At 38.2% G+C, this 25,599-nt stretch overlaps 2 protein-coding genes across 5 annotated transcripts in view; both read right to left on the bottom strand.

Moving 5' to 3' along the window:
• Nucleotides 1–8,969, bottom strand: part of itgb5 (integrin, beta 5) — a 38,439-nt gene extending 29,470 nt beyond the window's left edge. The window contains exons 1-8 of the mRNA XM_017470199.3: nt 8,460–8,969; nt 8,235–8,320; nt 6,557–6,764; nt 6,185–6,434; nt 3,559–3,727; nt 2,658–2,819; nt 693–788; nt 500–589 (exon numbers count right to left, since the gene is read on the bottom strand). Of these exons, the coding sequence (XP_017325688.1) occupies nt 500–589; nt 693–788; nt 2,658–2,819; nt 3,559–3,727; nt 6,185–6,434; nt 6,557–6,764; nt 8,235–8,320; nt 8,460–8,541 (1,143 nt within the window). The 5' untranslated portion in view covers nt 8,542–8,969. The remainder of the gene's footprint in view (nt 1–499; nt 590–692; nt 789–2,657; nt 2,820–3,558; nt 3,728–6,184; nt 6,435–6,556; nt 6,765–8,234; nt 8,321–8,459) is intronic.
• A 7,839-nt stretch (nt 8,970–16,808) lies between these two features.
• rbm44 (RNA binding motif protein 44) lies at nt 16,809–24,290 on the bottom strand. 4 transcript variants are annotated; one of them, XM_017470201.3, is made up of 18 exons: nt 23,920–24,290; nt 23,613–23,667; nt 23,383–23,489; nt 23,181–23,255; nt 23,020–23,074; nt 22,743–22,873; nt 21,580–22,667; nt 21,437–21,498; nt 20,893–21,075; nt 20,638–20,803; nt 20,500–20,546; nt 20,280–20,385; nt 19,943–20,045; nt 18,691–18,825; nt 18,527–18,585; nt 18,340–18,407; nt 17,918–18,188; nt 16,809–17,769 (listed from the first exon to the last, which is right to left on the bottom strand). In XM_017470201.3, exons 1-18 carry the CDS (start codon nt 24,056–24,058, stop codon nt 17,500–17,502), a joined length of 3,120 nt encoding a protein of 1,039 aa, XP_017325690.1. In that variant the 5' UTR covers nt 24,059–24,290; the 3' UTR covers nt 16,809–17,499. The 4 variants fall into 4 exon arrangements, with proteins under 4 accessions (XP_017325690.1, XP_017325693.1, XP_017325691.1 ...); XM_017470204.3 differs by having other exon boundaries at nt 20,935–21,075; XM_017470202.3 differs by having other exon boundaries at nt 23,613–23,637.
• Between the last annotated feature and the right edge of the window lie 1,309 nt (nt 24,291–25,599).

Genomic DNA, 25,599 nt, shown 5'->3' with positions numbered 1-25,599 from the left:
AGGGAGATTTTCTTTGCCATTGTTGCATATGGCTTGCTCATTAAGGATCTAAATTTACATCCAGATTTTTGTGAAGGTGTTTTATAATAATATTTTGTATTAAATTGCACTATACAAATAAAACTCCAAGTTAAGCACATGTTCACTTTATTGTTTTAAATTATGTTATTTAACTAACATTTTTACTACTTTCTTTGGCCTAGCTAACTTTGATTAGTAACTGTAAATTCTGCAGTTCTACAGTTAGGTTAGCCTTTGGTTTTATCAGAAAAAAAATACTTTTTTTAAGGAAAAAGGAAAGTTAAAATGTGCATACTGCTACCTTAGCCTATACTCCTAGATTTTTACATTAAGCTTTACTTACATAGGCTGACTAAATTTAATGATGTAAATGTAACCTACATTACTGGTAGGTATAGTATTTCTCTTATGTTAAAATAGCTTTTTTTTCATAGATTTTCAACCACACATGTTACAAAAAAAAGTCATAAAACCTTACATTATAGGCAGTGACAATCAGCTGTATTATGTTTTTTGAGCTTTGGTCAAGAATCTCTACTGTAGTTCCTGGAATTAATGCAGTGAAGTTCTAAAAGAAAAAAAAATATATAGGCATTTAAAAAAAATACCAACATATAATGCATTATTCAAGATACATTACCAAGCATTATAAGCTGATTAACTTACAGTACCTTATAAAGAACATAATGTCTTTTAGTCACTGCAAAAATCAGGAAAATGTTGTTTTCAGCCAGTTTCTCCCCAAGGAGAGCCAATGAAGGGTAGTCCTGAGGAGAAAAACATATAGAAAGCCATGTGTGAGCATGTTAAATACATTCATCCCTCCACTACAAGCACATTACTCTTCTTGTCCAACAGTTTGTACAAGGAAATGACCACTCTTCAGGTTCTCTTGCTTTGTTTACGGGACCCATTCCATCCACTTCCTTTCAAAATAGCTGAAGGATCTTATTAAAACTGGACACATGACAAAATGTCCTTGTGGGAGCGAGTTGTAACTGTTTTTGTTGTTATATAATTTATTTATTTTTACACCTAGTTTATTTTATTATTAAAGTTATCATTCATAGACATATGTGCAAGATAATTAAGCAATTGCCAATGTGTATGCATGTAAATGTGTATGTATAACATTTTTCAATGAAATAAATGACATTGTGTTGTGGTGTAATGTATTTGCCTTTATCTTGACCCTTTCATGAGTTTTAAAACAGAAAGAGCCTGATCTTGTTTTATGTAAAGCACTCTGAATTGCCTTGTTGAAAATGTGCAATACAAATAAACTTGCCTTGATCCGACTAACTACAATTTGAAATTATATGTACCAAGAGAACATCAGTGAGCCATGCAATGATAATCTTATTTATTTACACCTCAATTAAATTTATGAAGATTTTAAAAAGTCAAACAATGTACTAAAACAGACTCAGACTCATTCAAGTAATATAGAGAACAAAAGTTTATATTTAACAGGGGTGGAAAAATCTTAAATCCATTAGCTAGAATTAGCTAATAAAAGCTCTGATGTGCTGCCCAGTCCCATGTTTTGGATGCACATGAACTCTAATTAACTAGGCTAAAAAGTTATAGCTTACCATGGAAAACTGCAGTTCGGACCAAATACCTGCACAACCCATTGGATAGCATGGTGCAACCCACTCAACAGCACAGTGTGGACCAATCGATATGTGCCACCCACTGGACAGGGCAGGCTTTAAACGAGCTGCGTGGACTATGATGGACCTCCTAGCATGAGACACGAGACGTGCTCGACTCACTGATCAGCGCAGCGCAAAATAAGCTGGGAGAGACTAAATAATTACTTAGTTACAGCCATGCAAATGGACTTACAGTTACGTGTTCCTGCCCTTTAATGGTAAACAATCTGAATACTCTTCAGTGAGACCTCCAAAGTCTGAAGTTTTCTTACGCCCGTTTTCTGCTGCGTGTCTATTATTGTTTCTTTCAAGGGCTTCGTCAATTTCATTAAGCATCTTAGGACTATTTAAAATAGTTTCAAATAATCTCCTAGCCCTGCATGCCATCTGTTATAGGAACTGTTGATAGCAGTAATATTTTAGAATAGAATTTTTGCAAAGAATTGAAATGAATCAGGTGATTCGTGCTGGGAGGCCAAAATGATTTGTGCAGCATGGTTTAAACCCGCCTGAAACCTGCTTGTTCCAGTTACCTGGGCTACGACATGTCCACCCCTAAATCAGTGAAGACTACTATCCTTCAGATGCATTAAACAGTAATTTCTGGATTTGTAGTAGTTAAAATAAACTAAAGTGAGCTTCCACTAGTCAGTCAATTTTCTCTGCACTATTCCCTAGCACACCACAGGCCTCACTTGTGAACTGAAAATAACTTTTCAAGTGAACTTGTCCCTTTACCTCAAGCATTTATAGCGAACAAGGAAAGTGATGGGGCATTAAATGTGCATCTAATAAAATAATTCCAATCCCAGCTGGAGAGTAAGCTAGAAAGAGCCTAACGTATTTAGTGAAAGTCTAATTCAAGAAGTGGTGTTCATATGTGCCCATGAAAAACCGTACAGCACAGATGTTTTACTGCCATTTGGTTCACCAGATTTAAGCAATTATGCTTGAATTTTAAAATGAGGCACCTCCTACCATCTTGGTTGAAGCGCTGTACTCGTTTTCATCATTCAGGTGGCACTGTCCATCATGAGGCTGAACGAGGCCTGCTAGTTTGCCATCCAAAGCCAGGTGGGGTACATCATCTGTAGCAAAGACCAGCAGATGATAGGCCTCCTTCCTCCAACCAATTCTCTCCTAGCATAAAATGAAAAGAAAGTAGTTTTAGACCCTACTCTGATCTGTTATTTCCAGCAAATTGCAAAGAATGAACAGACAAATCATAAGAACTGTAAGAAAGATTCAGATGTAAAAAAAAATATTATATATATATATATATATATATATATATATATATATATATATATATATATATATATATATATATATATATATATATATATATAAAATACAAGAAACATGTTATTATGTACATGACACAGCCTTTTAAATCTCTTAAAATGTGCTATGTAAACAAAAATATTAATCAACTTATATAAATACAAAAGAAAACAGCCACCTATTTAACTGTACCATTTTTACCACTTTTATCAAAAAATAATTAATTTAAAAAAAAAGACAAAATATTGAACAAAAACAAAAGGGACAAATAACATGTGCTTTGGTCAAATGATGACATGAAGAACATACAAACAAAAGGCAAAATGTAGTCATTGTTCACAGAGCTACACAAACCTGACCTTTTTACCAGGGAGAGAAATAAGTGACTGTGCAGCGCAAACCAATATCACAAACAGATACGAGTGAGCGACTCCCACATAGACCAAACAATTCTTTTAACCTTCACTCTTCCAACAAGGTTTGCACACATCAAGTGTACGATCACTACTTGGCTTTTAGAGCTAGGATAGGATTCAGTGTGTAAATACTCTAGGGAGACAGAGGGACAGAATGTCCGTCATGACAGATAACTGACCTTGCAGACGGCAGCCTGTAAAATAGCATCAAATCCACCCTCAGGCGCGTCCCTGTTCCGTGACACCACCTGCTTCTGCACCTCCTCATTAAAACGATCCACTTTGTCAGTCAGAGATAAGTGATTACGGAACCCAAAGGAAGGGACACAGTTTGGAAATGGCTTGTATCTGCAAAGGCATCAAGAAACCCCAGGAAAAGGTTTCATTACCAAGGATTCCTGAATAATCCATTTCTTATAATGTTTCATCTTTAATATAAAGATTTCACACACTTTCCACTATTTTTCCTGTGTGCCAGAAGTATAAGGTAACAATGTACAGTTACTTTGTTCCTGTACTCACGTCTGATTTTTAAGTGCATATACTTTACACAAGTTCTACAGATCTAAAAAAAATCTCGACTTTCTACTCACTGAATCACTATATTTCTTTATTTTTTTTAATTACTTTTTAGCATCAGACAGTTTCAGAGTATAATTAAATTCCTAAAACCATGTAACTAAAACATGTACTGTAAAAGCTAGAATGAGACCTAAAACCTAATACTTTACATTTATCAAGGTTGCCAGCTAATTTATCATCATGCTAGCTAACATTTGAGAGATTAGGAATGAAGCTGTTGGTTAGCCTTAGCTAATGTTTTTTGACATTTTTTGGGTTCCTTGGTGAACAGGGCACTGATTTACCATCAGTAACTATAATCAGTGTGGCATTTGAAGCAGGAGTCTTTTTCTTGAGGGAATCTTTACCAATTTCCTTTCAGTTTTTTAGTAAATTTAAGAGTTTATAGATTTCTGCTTTAACTTTAGCAAAGAAGAAGTTGTAGTACTTCTAATGCATTTCTTTAGTTTAATAATTGTACTTTTACTTGAGAAAAGAATTTCAGTACTTTTACCATGTATGAGGTGGTATATACTGTAGATTTCTTAGTTCAACTATGTTCTAAGCACAGAGATGTGTTTTAACAAAGGTGTAGTTAAATATATTAACACTGAGTCACTATTATACTAGGCAGAGCATGTTATGGGCAAAACACTAAGTGCCACCCACAATTGATCACGATAGAGGACTGACCTGCATGGGCACTGATGCATGTTGGCAATAATGTAATTGCCCCTCAGGGCCAAATGTGCAGTCTGTCTGCTTTCCTGGGTCACTGCATTGTGCTATTTGGGCAATATGTGTATTTAAAAGCCCATCATTTTAATACATACTTAATACTGTATACATTTTTTTAAATGTCTATAAGAATAAGATTGTTCCATGCTGACATTGCACAAAAATAATCTAAATGTAACAAGCGATCAAAGTGACAGGTTTACTCTACATCATTTATTTCTACTAACCAACACATTTAGTTACAGGTGTAACTTCTAGAACATTTTCACACCACACGAAGTGGTGCACATTGCACATTTGGACAAGTGTGAAAGCTGTATTCCTGTGACAATCAACTAGTAGACTGCAGTCTGATACAGACCCAGCAAAATATTTTAGAGGACCAAACAAAAATAAAATTGTAGCAGAGCCATTCAATGTACGGCAAAATAGCCATAGTTCAGAGTTTTCTAAATATGAACCACACTGGCTTCTATAGCAGGCTTCTGTTGAGGCAGATCCAATGCATTTATATACATTTTAGCTGAAGGCAAGCTCATCAGAAAGAAGAGTTGTCACAGATTTTCAACTTATTACACGTTTTTACCCTGTCTTGTCTGATTAGTGAATTGATGACATGGCTTGATTTCAACAAATGAACAAATGATGAAAACAGAATGTTTAAGGACAAATGGACAGAGAAGTTTTCCTTGCTTCTCGTTTGTTTTCCTTGCTTCAAGCTTCAAACTGATAATTCCTCTGGTGAGAGTGCCACTATTAAACTTTGGATAACTGCTTGAATAGCTAACCACTAATGATTAAGCATTTAAAGGTAAGTGTTGTCCCCATTCAGTCATGTTAGCTGTTTATCCTCACTTTTGTAAGTAAGGAATTTTGTGTAACTGGACCTTCAGAAATTTTTAGTTGCTATATTCTAAATCAGCCCTGATACAGAGGACTGACTGCTGGTTTTCTTGAAAAATGATGTTCTGAGGTTTGCTTCAAGTGAACTCGGGTGTTGTCTACACCATGTCTGAAACAACCCACTTCCATGACTAGACATGGAATTATGTAATTGGTTGAATTGATCACATTACTTCCTGTTTTAAGTTTCACAATGGCAGGAAAGTAGATCTTTTGGTCTACTGCGAAAGAAATGGAATCCGTCAATAACTGAACGCTGGTATTAGACATTGTATATAAAGTGAGAAGGCATTTAAATGCAAGTGATTGCAGTGCTGAATTATATTCATATAGCTCCACCTAAACCACTGACCAGTATCAAGCAAAAGCTATAAGTGCAATAATAATAGTCCTATTGCCTTCCTTTGAAATGGATACATTTCAATAGCAAGTTAGAGGGAATCTACAGCACACCCACTTTGTTAATTGGGTTATATTCTTGCTTATCACATGTAAGCATAAGGGAAGACAGGACAACACTACTTAATCCCAAAGCACTACAAAATAATAGCTTTAAACTTCGCAGAGAAGCTTGTGCTGCTGCGTGAAGGCTTTTTTGCTTACCCGTTACAGGGGTTCTCCTTATACTTGGGAGCAGTGTACGAAAAAGGAGACAAGTTCTTATCCACAAACGTCCCAAAGGCAAGACGGAAGTTACTAGTGAGCTTCTTCATCTCTTCAGCCAGTTTTGTTCCCAGGTTGCGAATGGTATCGAGATCGTCCTTCATGGACAGCGAGAGGTCCATCAGGTAATACAGGTCAACAGGATAATCCTCAACAGGGCGAACCTGCAACTCAAACGAGGTCTGATGACCTGAATAAGTTTAAAACACACACATTGATCAGTGTCTCCAAGCAGTGATATTCCATCAAGTATACACTTTAAGACATTTGACAAATCCCATATCCATCCATACTTGCACACAAAAACCATACCCGGCCTTAGACTGAGTGAAATCTTCTGTGGTTGGATCTGGATGACGTCATACTGGGCAGACATTGAGCCTTTGGAGCTCAAGGGTTTGTTCTTGAGGATGGAACTGAAACTCCTTGGGTTTTCAATATAACGAGCCTTGCAGCCCCTTTTCAGCAAGTTCTGGCTCAAATCACATTGTGACATGAATGTCCTTCCCCTTCCAAAGTTCTAAAAAACAACACAGCTGTTAGTTGGTCCTGCTGCAGGGAGAAGGTATGGGGTAGAACAGGCTTAATGACAGCTTCTGAACAGCCACTAAGCACTGCTGCATCAATGCCTATGAAAAACCACTAATTCTTGTGCATCAGCTTCAGAAGCTCAAAGAATTTCAATCATTTTAGTTCAGTTGTTTCTGCAGGAGGCATATCAGAACTTGGCTGAGACCCAATACTGATCCAGCACTGATATGTTAGTAACCAATCTGTGGAAGCTTCTGTTGTCAGGTACTTAGAAACATCAGAGGCAGGATTGAATTGGGTTTTAAGACAATCTGCATTCAGTGACAGCTCATTCCATCTCTAGTAATGTGATTCTGGTGCAACATACCGTGAGGGCAGTATGCTTTGAAATATACCTAAAAATTGTGCTAATGTGAATGTCAGTCAAAACTACAACAACCAAAAAAAAAAAATCAGAGAATACTCACAGCATAGAATACAACATGTAATGACTGCTTTGACATCTCATTTGCATACTGTACTCACACATACACTAGTATCTTCTTATAGGAGTAATATCTTGATAATGACTAAAATCTGTTAATCGATATGTTGTACAACCATCTATACACTCATCTATACAAAACAATAAAGTTACCAAACTGTACCTTTCTTGTCACTGGACTGGTACCCTCTAGCATCCGTGTTTTGTACCTTTAGTGAGTATATTTTACCTAGAAATGTGTATGAAATGTACCTTTACAATTTTACTCTAAAAGCTAATTAATTAATTAAATAAAATAAAAAATAAAAAAGGTACATCAGTAGGCCTTAAGTTTCAACGATATACTTTAAATCATTTGAAAATGTACACTACGTTCATGTTACCGTTTAAAACATACATACTACAGATACAAAACATGTCCTGTAGAGCAGTGGATGTCAAAGTGGATTCCAGGAACTCAAAGCAGGCGGTCTGTCAGTGTCTGTCACTACAGTGGTAGAAATCACAGCCCATCATTATCAAAGCTGTTGTATTTATTAGCGTTTTACAGTTATTATATACACCTCTTTGACTGGACACTTAACATGGATGGATTGAATCGAAACCTCGGTAACTCAAACACAAGTATGTTTATAAATAATGTCAACTTGGTTCGAACCTGTGTTTGCTCTGTGGACATTTCAAGCGTAATTAAAAGATCTATGGATGGAATAAATAGCACTACAATCTGTGTACATATTTGAATAACAAGCCTAATATTTGAGTAGTTGGATCATATTTGGAACAGGTTTGTGAAGTGTATATCACAGTTAAAGGGCTTCAGGACAGTAGAAAGTTCGAGAACCCCTGTTCTAGACTGTATCACCCAAGCAACAGGCTAGTACTTCTTTTTTGCCTCTCCTGAGTGAGTGTGTATCTATAGGCTACTACAAGTGAATCATTATAACGTGAACTTTGTGTCATTTGGTTGTTTACCTCTTGGGCGCACCAGGCGCAGCTCGGGTGAAGCAGTAGACATTCTTCACACGATGTGGCACTGCCACTGACACATACATTAAGACCTACACCACGGAAAAAAACATATATATACACATATATTTGTTATAAGCATAAGCAGACATGAAGTTAGAGATACTCTTTCAAATAGATACAAAATGCAAGTGGGCACCTAAATCATCTCATAATGAGGAAAGCTCTCACCTCTGGCTGTGTGACTACAGATGTGCAGTATAATGCCGGCTACAAGAACTGCGAGGTGGCCACAAAGCCGAAAACTCCACATAATGGCTGTAAAGGTCGAGAAAGGCGGCGACCTCTTAGTAAAATCTGAAACAAACTGGCTTGAATCACCAACAGTAATCGTTATCCCTTAGATGACTTAGTGGAGAACTCCTCTCTCGGTCCATCCCAGATCTAACAAAGTGGAGAGTTCTCCCTGAACAAACCCCCAGAGAAACTGCTCTTTGTAATGCACAGGGTTTAATCCAGATCGGCTCATCGCCTTCCCGTCGGACATTTCCATTAGGGTTAAATAAGCGACATGAACTGCGTGTCACTTTCAGAAACACATGCAAAACACATCCTGAACACAACAAGTGCTTCTTTTTTAAATAAAAGAAAGAAAAGAAAGAAAGAAAGTATAGTCAGCGAAATACAGATCAAAGTCTCCGGCTGTTTTCACTGCAGAAGTTTGGAGACGGAGTTTCACTAACTCCGCCCACTAGATAGGAGGCGCTCATGTTTAACCACAGCGCCGTGTCAATCTCCCCACTGCGCTTGTTACAATATAGGAGTTATTATTATTATTATTATTATTATTATTATTATTATTATTATTATTATTATAATCTGGGGTCAGGGTACAACATCTCTTAATTATATTACTACAATACCTTTGATTACTGACCCGAGTGTATTTAGTTCTTCATGTAGCCTTAACCCCCCACACCAAAAAACAACAACATTATACTAGGCAGGAAATGTAAGCATGGCTAAAACTAAAGTCTGTTTCACACTAGATCACGCCACCTAGGGCCAACGCAACCAACCACTTCTACAACTAGTGCACTAGATGTCCTACAGGAAGTGATTTGGATTTGAGCCAACTATTAAATTCGAAAGCAGAGATTATTTCCGCATGGAGTCGGCGGTCACGTGAGCCTCATTAAACGTGCACAAAAGCCACAGCTGCAGCAGTGATATTGGAAGTGGTATTGTATACCTATTGTGGTTCTTGCTTATTGGCCTTTGTTGCGGTCTCACAGAAGTGAATGCGGATCACACTGTTTTTAATACCTCTCTTGTTTATTTATTTATTTATTACACTCAAAGCATACCACTAATAACTTTTGTTTCACAAAATTGCGGCATGCTGTTAAAAACTTTCTTCCTGGTCTAACTCCAATGTATATGTATCCTAAATAGGCTGCTGCAGCGCTTTACTACAGCTATTCTATCGTAAACTGAACTAAACTGAATATCTGGCTGACATTTATGACATTAAAATGTATAAAGAATCAAACTTTTCTACATAAATATCGCGTTTGCGTATCACTGCTCAGTTTTGATGTTTTATGTGGTGTTTTGTTGTTTTAGCTTAGCTACTGTAGATAACTGTATAACTCAGGTTGGCAATTAGTTCTAACTGTTTTTATTGTGCTGATTAATAAAATACCAGACATATTATGGAAAACTCATGGCCTTAACTACCTAGGTTCGAAGGATGTCAGGCTGAATGGTCAGCCCCCACACATTTTCACCTCACCAAATCTGGCCCTCCTTGCAAAAAGTTTGGACACCCCTGACCTAGGGCTATGAAACGTTGGCATTTTAATCTAAACAGTCGTTTATATTCAGAAAATATAAATGTCCTACATTTCAAATCGCAGTGATTATTTTTCCTTGTGTACAACCAAATGTACAGCAAGTCATGCCAGAGCTTTTAAAAATTTTATATGAATTGACGACCAACAAAATTGAAGTGATGAATAGTTGTTAATTAAGAAAAATACAATGGTGCTTGAAAGTTTATTTTAAAAATTTCTATAATTCTGCATAAATATGACCTAAATAAGTCCTAAAAGTAGATCAAGAGAACCCAATTACACAAATAAGACAAAAATACTTGGTCATTTGTTTATTGAGGGATATGATCCAATATTACATCTGTAAGTGGCAAAAGTATGTGAACCTTTGCATTCAGTATCTGGTGTGACCCCCTTGTGCCGCAATAACTGTAACTGAATGTTTCCGGTAACTGTTGATCAGTCCTGCACATCAGCTTGGAGGAATTTTAGTCCATTCCTCAGTACAGAACAGCTTCAACTCTGGGATGTTGGTGGGTTTACTCACATGAACTGCTTGCTTCAGTTCCTTCCACAACATTACTATTGGATTAAGGTCAGGGCTTTGACATGGCCTTTCCAAAACATTAACTTTATTCATCTTTCTTTGATAGAATGACTTGTGTGCTTAGGGTCATTGTCTTGCTGCATGACCAACTTTCTCTTGAGATTCAGTTCATGGACAGACGTCCAGATATTTTCCTTTACAATTTGCTGGTATAATTCAGAATTCATTGTTTCATCAATGAAGGCAAGCTGTCCTGACCCAGATGCAGCAAAACAGACAAACCATGACACTACAACCACCATATTTCACAGATGGGATAAGGTTCTTACACTGGAATGAAGTGTTTTCCTTTCTGCAAACATAATTTGCACATTTAAACCAAAATGTTCTATTTTGGTCTCATTCATCAATAGTAGCCTTCTGTTTTGTCCATGTAATCTTTAGCAAACTGCAGGTGGGCAGCAATGTTCTTTTTGAGAGCAGTGCTTTTTCTCCTTGCAACCCTTCCATGCACACCATTGTTGTTCAGTGTTTTCCTGATGATGGACTCATGAATATTAACATTAGCCAATGTGAGAGAGGCCTTTAGTTGCTTAGAAGTTACCCTGGGTTCCTTTGTGACCGCACAGGCTATTACTCATCTTGCTCTTGGAGTGATCTTTATCTGTCAGCCACTCCAAGAGGGTAACAATGGCCTTAAATTTCCTCCATATGTACACAATCTGTCTGACTGTGGATTGGTGCAGTCCAAACTCTATAGAGATAGTTTTGTAACCTTTACCAACCTGATGAGCAACAACACTTTTTCTGGGGCCCTTAGCGCGCTCCTTTGTTCATGCCATGATACACTCTCACAAACATGTGTTGTGATGCTCAGACTTTGATAGATCCCTGTTCTTTAAATAAAACAGGGTGTTCACTCACACCTGATTGTCATCCCATTGATTGAAAACACCTGACTCTAATTTCACCTTCAAATTAAGTGCTAATAATAGAGGTTTGCATAGTTTTGCCACTCACAGATATGTAAACTTAAATCATTTTCCTTAATAATTAAAAAGACCAAAGTATAATATTTTTGTCATTTATTTAATTGGGTTCTATTTGTCTACTTTTAGGACTTATTTATGGTTTATTTATTCTTTATAAAGGACATATGTATGCAGATATATAGAAAATTCTAAGGGGTTCACAAACCTTGAAGCACCACAGTAAGTGAAAAGTGAAAGGACAAATAAAATGTTGATCAGGAAGGCTGCCAAGATGTCTTTCTGGCAGAAAATGGCCCTGGATGGGACAACAATTTCCTGCATTGTGCATGTCTGGGTAAGAGTAAGGTATCACAAAGCAGCCATTTCTCAAACTTAAAACATTGATGTTATCATCGGAGTTATTATTCGAATTATAAATCATTGAAATTTATTTTCTGAGGATAAATGATTAAAGTATATGAAAACTGTTTTCTCTTTCTAATGAACACATGAGAATAGAACCAAATATTTGTGGAGCTCAGACCTAGTCTGACAGATTACACTTAACATTTCTGAAAATGAGCAAATCTGTCTGTTCGGCTGGTGTAAATGTTCACAGGTTAGAGCACAAAGTTTATTTCAGTTTTCACCCAAACATATTTTTAGACTTTTAAGCATGTTACATTTTAAGATGAATGAATTACATTAGACTATGATTTGGCTCAAACCAAGATCTAGCCTGTTTAACTATACATATTTTAGATTATTTATAAAAATAAAAAAAAAGTGAATTTACTTCATGTATTGAATGCACACAATAACAAAATAAACACAATTTAAAATTTTATCATCAGATAATTCTGTTCCACTAAAAATGAGAGTAATACAGAACCTAGCATCACAAAAAACCCACCAGACTTCTTAACAACCAATAGCTCAGTTATGTCCCTTTCATTTGGAGTTACATCCCTTCCATTTGTACAACCCCAATTCTGAAAAAGTTGTGACTGTATGGAAAATGCTAATAAAAACAAAGAAGAGTAATTTGTAAATGTACTTTGACATGTATTTAAACAAAAAATGTAAAAAGACAAGTTATTTGATGTTTTACCTAATCAACTGCATAGTTTTTTTTTTTTGAAGGTAAACATTTATTTTGAAATTGATGCATGCAACACATTCCAAAAAAGTTGGGACAGGTGGAATTTAGGACTAATGGCAATGTGACAAGTTGAAATAAGAAGGTGATGTGAAACAGGTGAGGCAATCATCTAATCATAGTATATAAGGAGCCTCCAAAAAAGGCCTAATCCTTCAAGAGCAAGGATGGGTCAAGGCTCGCCAATCTGCCAACAGATGAGCCAGTGAATAATCCAACACTTTGAGAACAACATTCCCCAAAGACAAATTGGTAGGATTTTTGGGCATTTCACCTTCTACAGTGCACAATATAATTAAAAGATTAGAAGAATCGGGTCAAATCTCGGTGCGTAAAGGGCAAGGCCGTAAACCACTTCTGAATGCACGTGATCTCCGATCCCTCAGATGTCACTGTCTTAAAAATCGTCATGAGTCTGTAATGGATATCCTGGCATGGGCTTGGGAATACTTTGGTAAACCTTTGTCATTAAACACCATTCGCCACTGCATCCACAGATGCAAGTTAAGGCTTTACTATGCAGAGCAGAAGCCATACATCAACACTGTACAGAAGCATCATCGACTTCTCTGGGCTCGGTCTCATCTGAGATGGACAGTAGCACAGTGGAATCGTGTTTTGTGGTCCGACAAGTCAACATTTCAAATAGTTTTCGGACAAAACAGCCGTTGTGTTCTCCGGGCCAAAGATGAAATGGACCATCCAAGCTGTTATCAGCATCAGGTCCAAAAGCCAGCATCTGTCATGGTATGGGGGTGTCAGTGCCCATGGCATGGGTATCTTGTACATCTGTGAGGACACCATTAATGCAGAAAGATACGTACACATTTTGGAGCAACATATGCTGCCATCCAGAGCAGGACAATGCTAAACCACATTCTACACGGATTACAAGCGTATGACTTCGTAAGCAGAGAGTGCGGATGCTAGCATGGCCTGCGTGCAATCCTGACCTGTCTCCAATTGAGAATGTGTGGCACGCTATAAAGTGCCAAATAAGGCAACAAAGGCCCCATACAGTTGTGCAGTTGAAGAAATGCATAATGGATGTATGGGGGAAAGTCAGCTTGCTAAACTTAAACAACTGGTGTCTTCAGCACCCAAATGCTTAATAAGTGTTAGTAAAAGAAAAGGTGATGTTACACAGCGATAAACAGTCGACTGTCCAAACTTTTTCTGAATTTTGGGTTGTAGTTATGCCCATCCCATTTGGAGTTATGTACTTCAATTTGGTGTTTCTCCAGCATGCAGTAATGCACTTATCTATACTGTTCATTGGATTAAAGCTCATTTTGTCCACAGACTACAACCAACAGTCGATGCTAATGAACAAACAGTGGTTAAATGGCCCAGCAAAGTGACAAAATTTCCTGTTGAAATGAGTATTCAGTTTGACCATTATTTCATAACCTTTCATTTACAGCTTATATTCCACATAGGAGACCATAAAAGCTCCAGCATTCTAACTAAACCACCCAACCATTAAAAATTTTAGTTGTACTACAATAAGGAACTAATTATTAGAGAAACTATACACAGACTAAAATTCAGCTTCACAAAGACAGTCAACTCTTCACAAAAGAATGTGCTCAATGGCCAAAAGAAAGTGGACACCTGATCATCACACCGATATGTGACCATACCAAAAACACAGGCATCCACACACAGTTGGTCCTCCCTTTGCTGTTATGATAACCTCCAGTCTTCTGGTAAGGGTTTGCACTAGATTTGGGAGTGTGGCTGAGGGGATTTGTGCTCATTCTACCACAAGCACGTTAGTGATGTCGGGCACTGATGTCAAGTTGAGGAAGTCTGGGGTGCAGTTGTCATTCCAGTTCATCCCAAAGGTGTTCAGTAGGGTTTAGGTCAGGGCTCTGACCACTCCAACCTTGGCAAACCATATCTTCATAGACCTTGCTTTGTGCACAGGGGCACTGTCATGATGAAACAGGTTTGGGTCCTTTAGTTCCAGTGAATGGAAATCTTAATACTAAAAGCATACAAAGACAAAGAGTGTTTAGAACTTTGCGGTGACAGTTCTAACATATGGGTGTAATGGTCAGGTGTCCACATACTTCTGGCCATATAGTGTATGACCCAAAAGTTTCCACATGCATGTTTCAAGCTGATGATCAGTGCTGGTCTTGTGGGCAATTTCTTTAGACAGTTTACTGTTTATTCATGAGTATTTTGTATGTGTGTCATATTCATATTATACACACACACACACACAATTACAGACTGTAGCTGATTTGTGTATACTGTATATAAATGCTTCAAATACACACCTCTGAACTCTGTAGAAATAATGTAACCTAGTTATTTGGGTCACAAAATTACACTTCACACTCATTTGTAAAGTAAGTGCTGGGGAGGGGAAAGTATTCTGGTGTTTGTCGCCCTCTGCTGGCCAGACTGAAAATCATCCACTAAAAAGACCCAGAGGTTAAATTACAAGTGAAGATCCCAGGAGCATCCAAAGAATTATCAAAACTATTGTTAAGAAAAAAATCGTTTTGATTTGTTTAATTCTTTTCTTGGTTACTACATACTTTTATACGTTATTTCATAGTTTTAACTGCCACAACCTGCCCCAGCAGGAGCAGCAGGGCCACTATTACTGCATCCCATCTGTCCAGGTATAACATGTATAAGTATTTTCCTGTTAATTCCTACACCACACTGTATTACTGCTTGCTTTACATTCATCAGATGGTGCAGTTTCAAGGGACAACTGTACCAGCAGCTGACCCATATTTAGGCTCCATGCCTGGTAAAGAACATTTAAATGACATCAGTTACATTTAGTATCACTGCCTTTTTCCTCTAAAACACTCTAACCTGTATTACGCTGCTTTTTTCTATTCCTCTTCTTTTGCTTGGTCTTGTCTTGTTACTTTATACTCTCTCAATCTTTCTAAATCTTGTAATTAAACAGGACCTAGACTCACTGAGCACTTTATTAGGAACACCTGTACACCTACTCATTAATGCAGTTATGTAATCAGCCAATCATGGGGCAGAAATGCTGCACATAAAATCATGCAGATACAGGGCAGCAGCTTCAGGTAATGTTCACATCAACCATCAGATCAGGGAAACATGAGCTTCGTGATATTGGCGGTGGCATAATTGGGCTGGGTTGAGTATATCTATACCTGTTGATTTCCTGGGAGATTTGAGTATTGTTGCCGACCATGTGCATCTCTTCTTGGCTACAATTTACCCATCGACTTATGGCTACCTCCAGCATGATAATGCACCATGTCACAAAGCAAGTCATTGCAAACTGGTTTCAAGAACATGCTAAAGAGGTCAATGTTCTTCAGTGGCATTCTCACTCACCGCATCTGAATTGAACACCTTTGAGATGTGGTAGAAGAGAAAATTCCCAGCATCAAATCACACCTGACAAATCAGCAAGAATTGCATGATGCTCTCATGTCAGCATCCCAGACAGCATCCAGATGTGGGCCACTTCAGGCAGTGATGCAGGACTGCTGGCCTTCTTGTGGCCCAGACAAAATGGATATGAGCCTGAAGTGGCCCACATATCCCAAATCACAAGTGGGCCGTTTTAGGCAAAGATGTGGTGCTCACGGCAATGTGTGATCTGGATGTGATCCTAAAGTGACCCATGTGGTAAATAGTGAATATAGCTCAAACATCATGTGGCACATGCAGCATTGCTATGGCTTGCTTGTGGCCCAAATCTGGGAAACAGGAGATCACTCAAGTGTCATCATTCCACACAGGATGTGGGCCGGATCTGAGAATCCATGCCACAAAAACTGGAGCTGTTTTGAGATCAAAGTGAGTCTCTACCCGGTATTAGTATAGTGTTCCTAATAAAGTGCTCAATGAGTTCAAACTCCAATCAATCCCCCCCCCCATTATCCCAGTTTGCAAATTCTTACCATAGAAATGGTAAGTTTTCCCCTTTACTTGATGATAATAAATAAATAAAAACAATTTAAAAAAAGGAGCAGGCGTAGTTATGCAATGAGAAATCATCACAGTAGATAAGCAGGAGTGAAATTGTTCAGAAATAATCACATCACAGTTAGATTTCAGGCACAGAATGTTTTTACTGATAATGGAACATAAGGAAATTGGTTTTGCTTTTCAAAAGCAAACACAGTTGTCATATTATTCAACTTTCTGGCCAACTATATACATAGTGCTGAAAACTAAACACAGAGGCCTGCCAGTTAATTAGGTATGCATTCCTTAATTTATTACCTTTTTTGTAGGTACACCTACAAGATAACAGATTACCATGTATAATTAGAGTGTAGCCAATGAGAACTTATTTGTATATTGTGTCCTCTATCCTGTCAGTCAATGACGGTGGTTGAAAAACTGAACAGAAACTTATTGTACGGCACAGACTTGTATGTTAGGTGTACTTGATGAAAAGGGCCAATTACTAGAAGTGCAAGCTAGGTATTCCTAATAAACTGACACTCAACTGTACAATGGACAGACCATTTTCTACCATTGAATTCTAACTGGGTAAACCAACCATAAAAGGAACAGTTTGCAGATTTTCTTTCCCCTCAACACAAGTTCTCTCAAAATAGAAATTTTACCATGCAACAACACTGGGGGGGTTGTTTAAGCCTCAAACATAAAATTTAGAATAATAAACAAGGCTACTAAAAGAACCAGAAATGCCTATTAAATCCCTAAAAGAACCAAACCAACACAAATAATAGACTTAAACATACACCAATAAAGAATGTGATCTTTGTCTTGCTTAGTCTGTGGTGGAGTGAGTGAGAAGTTCAGAGGTCATATCCACGATTTCTCTGAGGGGCAGGCCACTGAGGACACCATGATGCTTTTCCCTCAGCTCCAGCAAAGCACTGACGATCTGCTGTCTGCCCATTTTGGGGTGGCGCTCTGATAACTGGGCCATAATCGTGTCGAAGCTGCCCATGGTGCCATAGTGCTGTGGCACACAAGTACCAGATGCAGTGGGTGTAGGGCATATGTTGGTAAGCTTATCCAGACTGCAGCGGAATGGCTTAGAAATAATTAAAATGGAACAAAAACAGAGTTAACCTCTCCAGGGGACTTAAGTAATTTAAAGAGAAGACAGAAATTAATGCATTGTGGTAACATAGAGCCTTGTTTTCTCTCATCTTTGAAAGTGTCTGCTGGATTATACTCACTCTGGAGGTATGAACGTTATTATTTGAGCTATGCGTGATCGACCTTTTTCCTACAGACCCTGCTTTAAGAGCAGCTGGGGCAAGATGAACGCAGGGCTCTTTGATGGTGGCCTGACTATCTGTGGGAGACTTGAGGATGTGTTCCACATGGAGAGTGTGGCCTTGAATGGATCGGCCATTCATCTCTCTTACTGCAGCCTCTGCATCCTTGGGGTTTCTCACACTCAATACTGCAGCCCTAAAGAAGCACATCCATGGAAGACACACAAACCTGACCAAGATTAAATGTTAAACAAATGCCAATCATGTGTTGCTTTCCCCCGCCAATGAATATTTCCTTATACAAAGTTAGAATACAATCACTACTCCTTTCGTTAATACAATGACAACATGACATATTTAAAAATATTATAAAGCCTTACCCGTTACTAAATTTGGAAAAGGACACTTGACTGGCATGGTACTTCGCAAACCAAAGCAGCAGATCATGCTACAATCAGTAAATAATTTAGAGTTATGAAGCCATCTGGAGATCATCCTGATGACTTAGACTCACATGGTGTTGTACATGACATGGGAAATTTAAGTAATAGTTATGTTCATTCTCACCTCAGTAACACTGTTTGGCAAGTTTGAGACACAAAGCAAGAAACACTGATCTGATCTCACTATAACAAAATGCAAATGAAGTACATTAGGGCTGCTTTCAAACAATGATGGAAAAAAAACAAAAACAAACGTTTCACATCAATTGTTTAAACAACTACTACAACCTTTTAGTTCCTTCTTTGAGTTCCCTTGATCCCTCTGCCCTGTTTGTTGGTCTTCTTTACAACTCTGACGGTCACATCCAAGCTCTTCCTCTGCATCAAACCAGGCATCACTGCTGTGGAGTTCTTTGGGTGCACCTTAAGAAGTGTGCATATAAAAAGGACTTAAGAAATTACACTGGCATCTTAAATCTTAAACACCATTACACAGAGCTAAAACTTGTAGATATGGTAGAATCTACACTCGAACACTTTATTGGGAACATTATACGAATATGTAAATTAGTTTGAGATTCTGGTCCATGTTGACATGACTGCATCACACAATTTCTGCAGATTTTTCCAGGTGCAGTTTCATGCTGTGATTCTCCCACACATAAATGGTCTGCACTTATAACGCTTTTAACCAAAGCACTTTACACCGTCTCATTCACACACACACCAATGGAAGCAGATCTGCCATACAAGGCGCCAACTTGCCATCGGGAGCAACTTGGGGTTCGGTGTCTTGCCCAAGGACACATCAACATGTGAAGTCATGTGGGCCAGGAATCAAACCGCCAACCCTACCTGAGCCACAGCCGCCCCAAAGGTGTTCTATTGGATTCAGATCCAGTGACTGGGCCATTGGAGAACACTGAACATAGTGTCATGTTCATGAAGCCAGTTTGAGATGACTTGTTTTGTGACATGGTGCATTATCATGCTAGAAGTATCCATTAGAAGATTTTAGCCAGAGATGCACATGGTCAGCAACAATACTCAAATAGGCTGTGGCAGTCAAGCATTGGTATTAACAGGCCCAAAGTGTGCCAAGAAAAACAAAAAAACAAACAAACAAAAAACCCCAAACACCATTCCCCACACCATTACACCACCTCCACCAGCCTGGACTGTTGACACAAAACATGTTGGGTCCATGGATTCATGCTGTTGGCACCAAATTTGACCCTACCATCTGTGTTCTTCAGCAGAAATTGAGATTAATCAGACCAGGCTACATTTTACGGTCTCCAACTATCCAGTTTTTGTGAACCTGTGCCCACTGAAGCATCAGCTTTCTTTTCTTGGTTGACAGAAGTGGATCTTGATGTGAACATTACTTGAATCTGCTGGCCCGTATCTGCATGATTTTATGCACTGCTGCCACACGATTGGCCGATTAGACAATTGCATGAATGAGTAGACATACAAGTGTTCCTATTTAAGTGCTCAGTGAATGTATACATCAGCCACACAGGGTGATGCTTCTTACCAGGCTTGGCATCAGTAGAGACTCCTGGTTGCTGGCTGGAACCAGGCATGCCTCCTCTACATCTCTTACTGATGGCAGTTTTAGACGATGTGGCAGAATCATGCTGCCAGTTTTGTCCACAAGCAGGGGAAAAAAGTAAAATGAGCACCAAGGATTGAAACTTTCATAGACCTCCTCCTCATAAATCCTCACAGTTACCAGCATGTCTTACTGCTGCATCTCAAGTTGAAGTCTGTACTAATCATTTTGTTGGAAATGTCTGTTCAGTAAATCCTGACCAAACTTTGATTTTTAAAAAATAAATACTTCTTACAAACACACACATACAAATATATACCCAATGAGCTGTCGTATTCTTGTTGAAGTGTCCTCTGTCTGCGAGGTTTATGTTCAATACCTCATCAACTTGGTTAGTCTGGCCCTCATCTTCAAGATGACTTGGCCTTTTCAACAGTCACAATTAACAAAAAATATTTAAAAAATAGCATGATAATCAATTCCAAATTTCACAGGTAATTGAAATTGTTGATTTAATCTCAAGAATGGATTACACTTACTTGAAAGAGAACTCAGGCTTGCCGTCACCTAAAAAAGCCTCATAAATCTGAAAAAGAAACAAAATGTTGATCAAACTGTGATACTAAAAGTAAATGCTTATTTTGCGTTTCTTCTCTAGGCACGTGCGACCTGCATACCAAAGACGGCCTGTAGCACGTTGCAGCTGTTAATCTCTTGGTGTCTACAGACAGAGGCTTTAGATTATCCAGAGGAACCCCTTCTAGTATCATCATCTTCATCTTGAGGTAACGGTCCTCCAGGCTCTTCAGGGTCTGTGACATTGCATCAAGCAGCGCTTCGGTTCTGCATGAAGAGAAGAACACTCAAAAAAAAAAAAAAAAAATTATGTTTGGTCTGAATCTTAAGACATCACTTCAAATACTGTCTTTTACCCCTGAAGTGAAGTTTCACCCTGTGGTGATGTGTAGAAGCACCTCCAGCAATGTTGCTGGCACATGGCAAACTGCAGAGCCAGTAGACGCAGCTCAGCCAATCGAGCACGTGGAACAGCACCACATCCACAGTGACTCTTCTGTCGTTCACTCTTGGGCCCTCCAGCAGTGCCAGGACCAGATCTGGATTATGCATTTCAAACCATTTTTTTATACAAGCAGATATTCTAAAATTTACTCAATATTTTGAGAATATTCCCACTACAGTCTAAGAACAAACATGTAACTGATACTTTTAATTATAACTTGGACCATAATCACATTTCAAATGTAAACAAATACTCAAATGCACATTACTTGACTAAACAAATCCACTTATTTAAAAAAAAAAAAAGATAAATAAATTAAAAAAAAAAAAAAAAAAAAAAAAAAAAAAAAAAAAAAAGAGAAACTGTGAGAATAAAAGCCTTCCTTTCAATGCAGCCCCAGAACTGAAAATGAGAGGTAATTTTGGCAAATGAATCAGTCTTGTGGAGTCCGTTACCTTGCCATGTCATCCTTTAAATGCATTAGCTCTTTTTCCATCTTTCTGAGGTTCCCAAATTCCTAGACAAGGAAGGGATTTGAGAGTTTTAGCAAGCAAGTACTACAGCTCACAAAATAAATAGTGCATGTAATCTATATTACCTCACAAAGAGCATCCAAGTCAGACATGTAGATTTCAGTAACGGTGTATTTCTCAGAAGTGGGCCTTTGAGTTGTCTGAGTCTCCTCGTTAACAAGACATGAATCCGTGTCAGTGGAAACATCTTTGTGAACCATTGCCAAGAGGTCCTGAGTGATTTCCGTTGCCCCGGTGGATGTAAAACATGCTCTAAAGTCATTGCTGGCATCCACTGCCTGGCTCACATGGAGGGAAACAGGAGAGACCTCACACGCTGTTGTGGTTTTGACATTTAGCTTATTTAGGCTGGGAGATGAAATGCACCCCTCACATGTAAATTCTCTCTCTCTCGTACACTGGCCAGATGCTGACCAGCTGGGATTAACACAGGCCGCTGAGCTTGAGGCTTCTTCTATCACACTATGATACTCATCTGTCTTTGTCTCGCATTCCAGGTCATCCTCATTACTGAGATTTTGGCAATCCTCTGAGAGATCGGTCCACTCTGACGAGTTGCTGTGGAAGGACAAAGAATCAGGGAAGGTACCATTCTTTACATCACAGGCCACAAGCTCATCAGCAGTAGATGCCTCAGTGCTGCCTTTAGTTGCCATCATGGAGGTATTAGTGGCATCACTCCACTGGGCAGATGTGTGCCCCATTGTAGTGCTGTTAAAACTGTAATACTCTGGGAGAGTCTCCTCTTCTAAATTAGGAACAGCTGAATTGTTGTCTGGCAGCAGAGGTACCTGGTCATCATCACTATTTTGACTGTGGCCCTGCATCTCAAGCTCGCGGTCAAGCAAAAAGCTTGCTTGTGCTGAGGGATCCTTCAACACTCGGATATCATTCCCATCACACCGCACACTTTCCTCCCACATCTGACACAAAAGCTGGCCATCACTAGAGTTCTTCCTTGGCTGCCCTGGTTGCTGGAATCTGTTTAAAGGGTTGCTCCAAGTGGTGGACAAATTATTTGCGGTGCCCTGCAGGCTATCAAACTGCTGATAACTACTCACTGACATGTCCTCACCGAGATCTCCTTTGGCTTTTAAGAGATTCAGCTCCTCTCGTACGTTGTTTGGTAGCAACCGAAGTGACTTTTCTTCCTCTACACATGGACAAGTTTTATTTAACAGCAATCTGGGCAAGAAATGAAGGAGACAACATATCAAACATCTCTTACCTAATACGCAAACATTTTCCTCTGTGTTTAGGACCAGCGTGCTACAGCGTCTGCACTTTTTAGTACCAGATGGACAACTCGTGCGACAATTTACACACTCTGACACGCCATAAGAAGTAGCCCGTCTGGATCTAGAGAAAAGTTACGGAAATAAACATGCAAATAAGATCCCATAACTCATTTCAGCACAGGATGTACAATTTCTTAAGAAAATTCCTTTAAAAAAAAAAAAAAAAAAAAAAAAAAAAAAAAAAAAAAAAAAAAAAAAAAAACCCACCTTTCGAGTTTTGAAGACATATCAGGTTCTGGAAGGGGAGTTCCTATAACATGCCCTGAAAAAAAAATATATATAAAATGTTTTAAAAAGGACACAATATCCGCTTGTAAAACTTGCTGATAAACTTACTCAAACCGACAAATTTGATCCAGTATACTTACGCTTTAAACAAACAACATGTCTAGATACTTCAAGAGCAGGATGTCTATGCAGAAACTGAATCAGTCCTCCTTCTTCTGTAAATAATGAGGTGGTGTATAATTTGACTCACATCTCATGAAACATACAAACAAATTTTATTTGTATTTTTTTTTTTTTGCTCATGTGCTTAATATGATATGCTAATAGAAATGTTGTCCATACCTTGTATTAGCTGCCTGTCTTCTTCTGGTAAAGAGACATACCAACCAAGCAACTTTGGATCAGTGAACTCCAGAAAGTGGCTCACATTCACAAGATCAAACACAGACCTAGAAAAGGTGCATTCGGTCCTATAAGAACTGTAATGCATATACTACTGTAATCCATGTTTCAGATTTACTACAGAGGTGCAGTGTGCACTTTAAACTTGAATGAGAAGAGTAAAAACCTACTTGCTCAACAGGAATTTCCTTCCATCTGCAACAGAAAAGCAATGCTCCTGATACCCTTGGAATACATGCAAGACATTAATAAGATGTTTAGTATGTTCATTAGTGGCCGTGTGAATAAATGGACGACCAAACTAATAAATGATTAGGTGGGAAAGGGAATAGGCCCATGAGTAAATAAGAGAGTTAGTCAGAGTCACTGCATAAATTAATTGGATTGAGCACTTAACATGCTTTCCAACCAGGTTTTATTGACTGCTAGGCCGCTGTGCTAATAATCTGACTTTAATTTAGCTACAGGAAAACTTACCGACCATGTCATTAACAGCAAGGCACATGTGCTGGTCCAACGGTATGACGGGCCACATAACTGCAGCAGGCACATCCGCGGATCTGCACACGTTTGGCTCGAAGTAAATTGGTACCAGCCGGCAAGAAGGATACCACATGTTCTACAAACCGTTTAAGTTTCAATGACCAAATGAAAATATCTGCGGCTGTCAATTAAGCCTCTTAATTTTAAGTTTAGAAAATGCGGCAAATATGGGTAGCTTTAACCTCCAGTCAATAATAAAGACAGCACGAGGCGCTAAATTTTGGTTTCCGCTTGATAGGTGCTGGCTCTGCACATGCACGCGGCCGCGGCCTGATCACATCACTGACCAATCAGAATCATCCAGCAATTCAACCTATTTAATGGCTAGAACAAATACAGCAGTAATGCAGCACTGTGGGGTTTAAAAAACCCGGTTAACTACTAAAACATTTAAAAACAGAGATTTAAATTAGTTGGCAAAAAAAAAAGTATATATTTCTAGAGTAGTGTATTTCACATCCAGTTAATGTTATATGTATTTGTATAAGTTTATATATATATATATATATATATATATATATATATATATATATATATATATATATATATATATATATATATATATATATATAAGCTTATATTATATATTACCAGTTTGATGTCAATGATGAAGTAGAAATGCTTGTGTTTGTGGTGAGTGAATGAGACTAACAGGAGGTTTTTTTTGTTTTTGTTTTTTTTTAGAATTCAGTCAATGTTTATGAATTAATAACATTCAATAAGTTAAGAAATATTACTTTAATCTTCAGAATGTAGTTCATCTATATTAATAAGTGTAGTTATATTTTCGAAATTGAAAACAACCCTTGTAATCTGTGTCTGATGTTAATCTGCTAATGTGTTCCCATTGAAATAACGTGGGCCTCTATAGGTATCTATAGCTAAATTAGCTTGTGTGCTGTAGCTAAAACGATTAGCAAGAATAGGGGACTGGCTAAGAACTAAGCTAAGCCAATTGGGATAAATGCCGTTGCATTTGATGTTTATTAACGGTGACTAATATCAGAAACTCTTCGTACGAGTTGGTCAAACGCTACATAGCTATCTGTCGCTCGCTAGCTAGGCATGTTAGCTAGCAATGGACTCCAAATATATTTAATTGCAAATAACTTATTATAACGTAAGTTTAAATGAATATATAATACAAAATGTCACATAATTACCAAAGTGGTGTACTTCTCTCCACGTTAACCAGCTCAGGTACCAAGTCTTTAAAAAAAAAAAAAAACAACACCACCAAACAAACAAACAAAAAACCCAGTTGTTGTAATACTATAGCGTGACCAGCAGGGGGACTCGCTGCATTTAAAAACCAACAGTTGAACGAAAAGCTAGCGTTATATAATAATAATAATAATAATAATAATAATAATAATAATTCTGCTCCATTTTGTCCGTGTTAGGGGTAGAAAAAGACAAAATTATAGACTGCCATGTTGAGATTATAGCCTGACCTGTAACATTTCAGCCTGATTTGATCTTGTTTGCTGACTTGTGTTCCTAGGTGGACTTGAACCAGTATCACCAAAAAGTGTGCAGGGGTGTAAAAACAGTCATTACTATTCATCCTGCAATCAACAGTAGGCCCAGTATCGCCACAAAAAAAGCTTTTAT

Source organism: Ictalurus punctatus, chromosome 6, assembly GCF_001660625.3.
Source record: "Ictalurus punctatus breed USDA103 chromosome 6, Coco_2.0, whole genome shotgun sequence".
In the NCBI taxonomy this organism is placed as follows: domain Eukaryota; kingdom Metazoa; phylum Chordata; class Actinopteri; order Siluriformes; family Ictaluridae; genus Ictalurus; species Ictalurus punctatus.
Note: the sequence above shows the minus strand (reverse complement) of the source record. Positions and strands in the feature narration are given on the sequence as shown.

What these genes read in the sequence shown, in the direction of transcription:
- rbm44 (XM_017470201.3), bottom strand. Translation starts at nt 24,058, where the DNA reads ATGTGGTATCCTTCTTGCCGGCTGGTACCAATTTACTTCGAGCCAAAC. An exon ending in GGAAAATGTTTGCGTATTAG is followed by an intron (nt 22,668 to 22,742) that starts GTAAGAGATGTT and finishes GTCCATGTGTAG; the next exon opens with AGGAAGAAAAGTCACTTCGG. An exon ending in AGAATACGACAGCTCATTGG is followed by an intron (nt 20,046 to 20,279) that starts GTATATATTTGT and finishes CAAAACTGGCAG; the next exon opens with CATGATTCTGCCACATCGTC.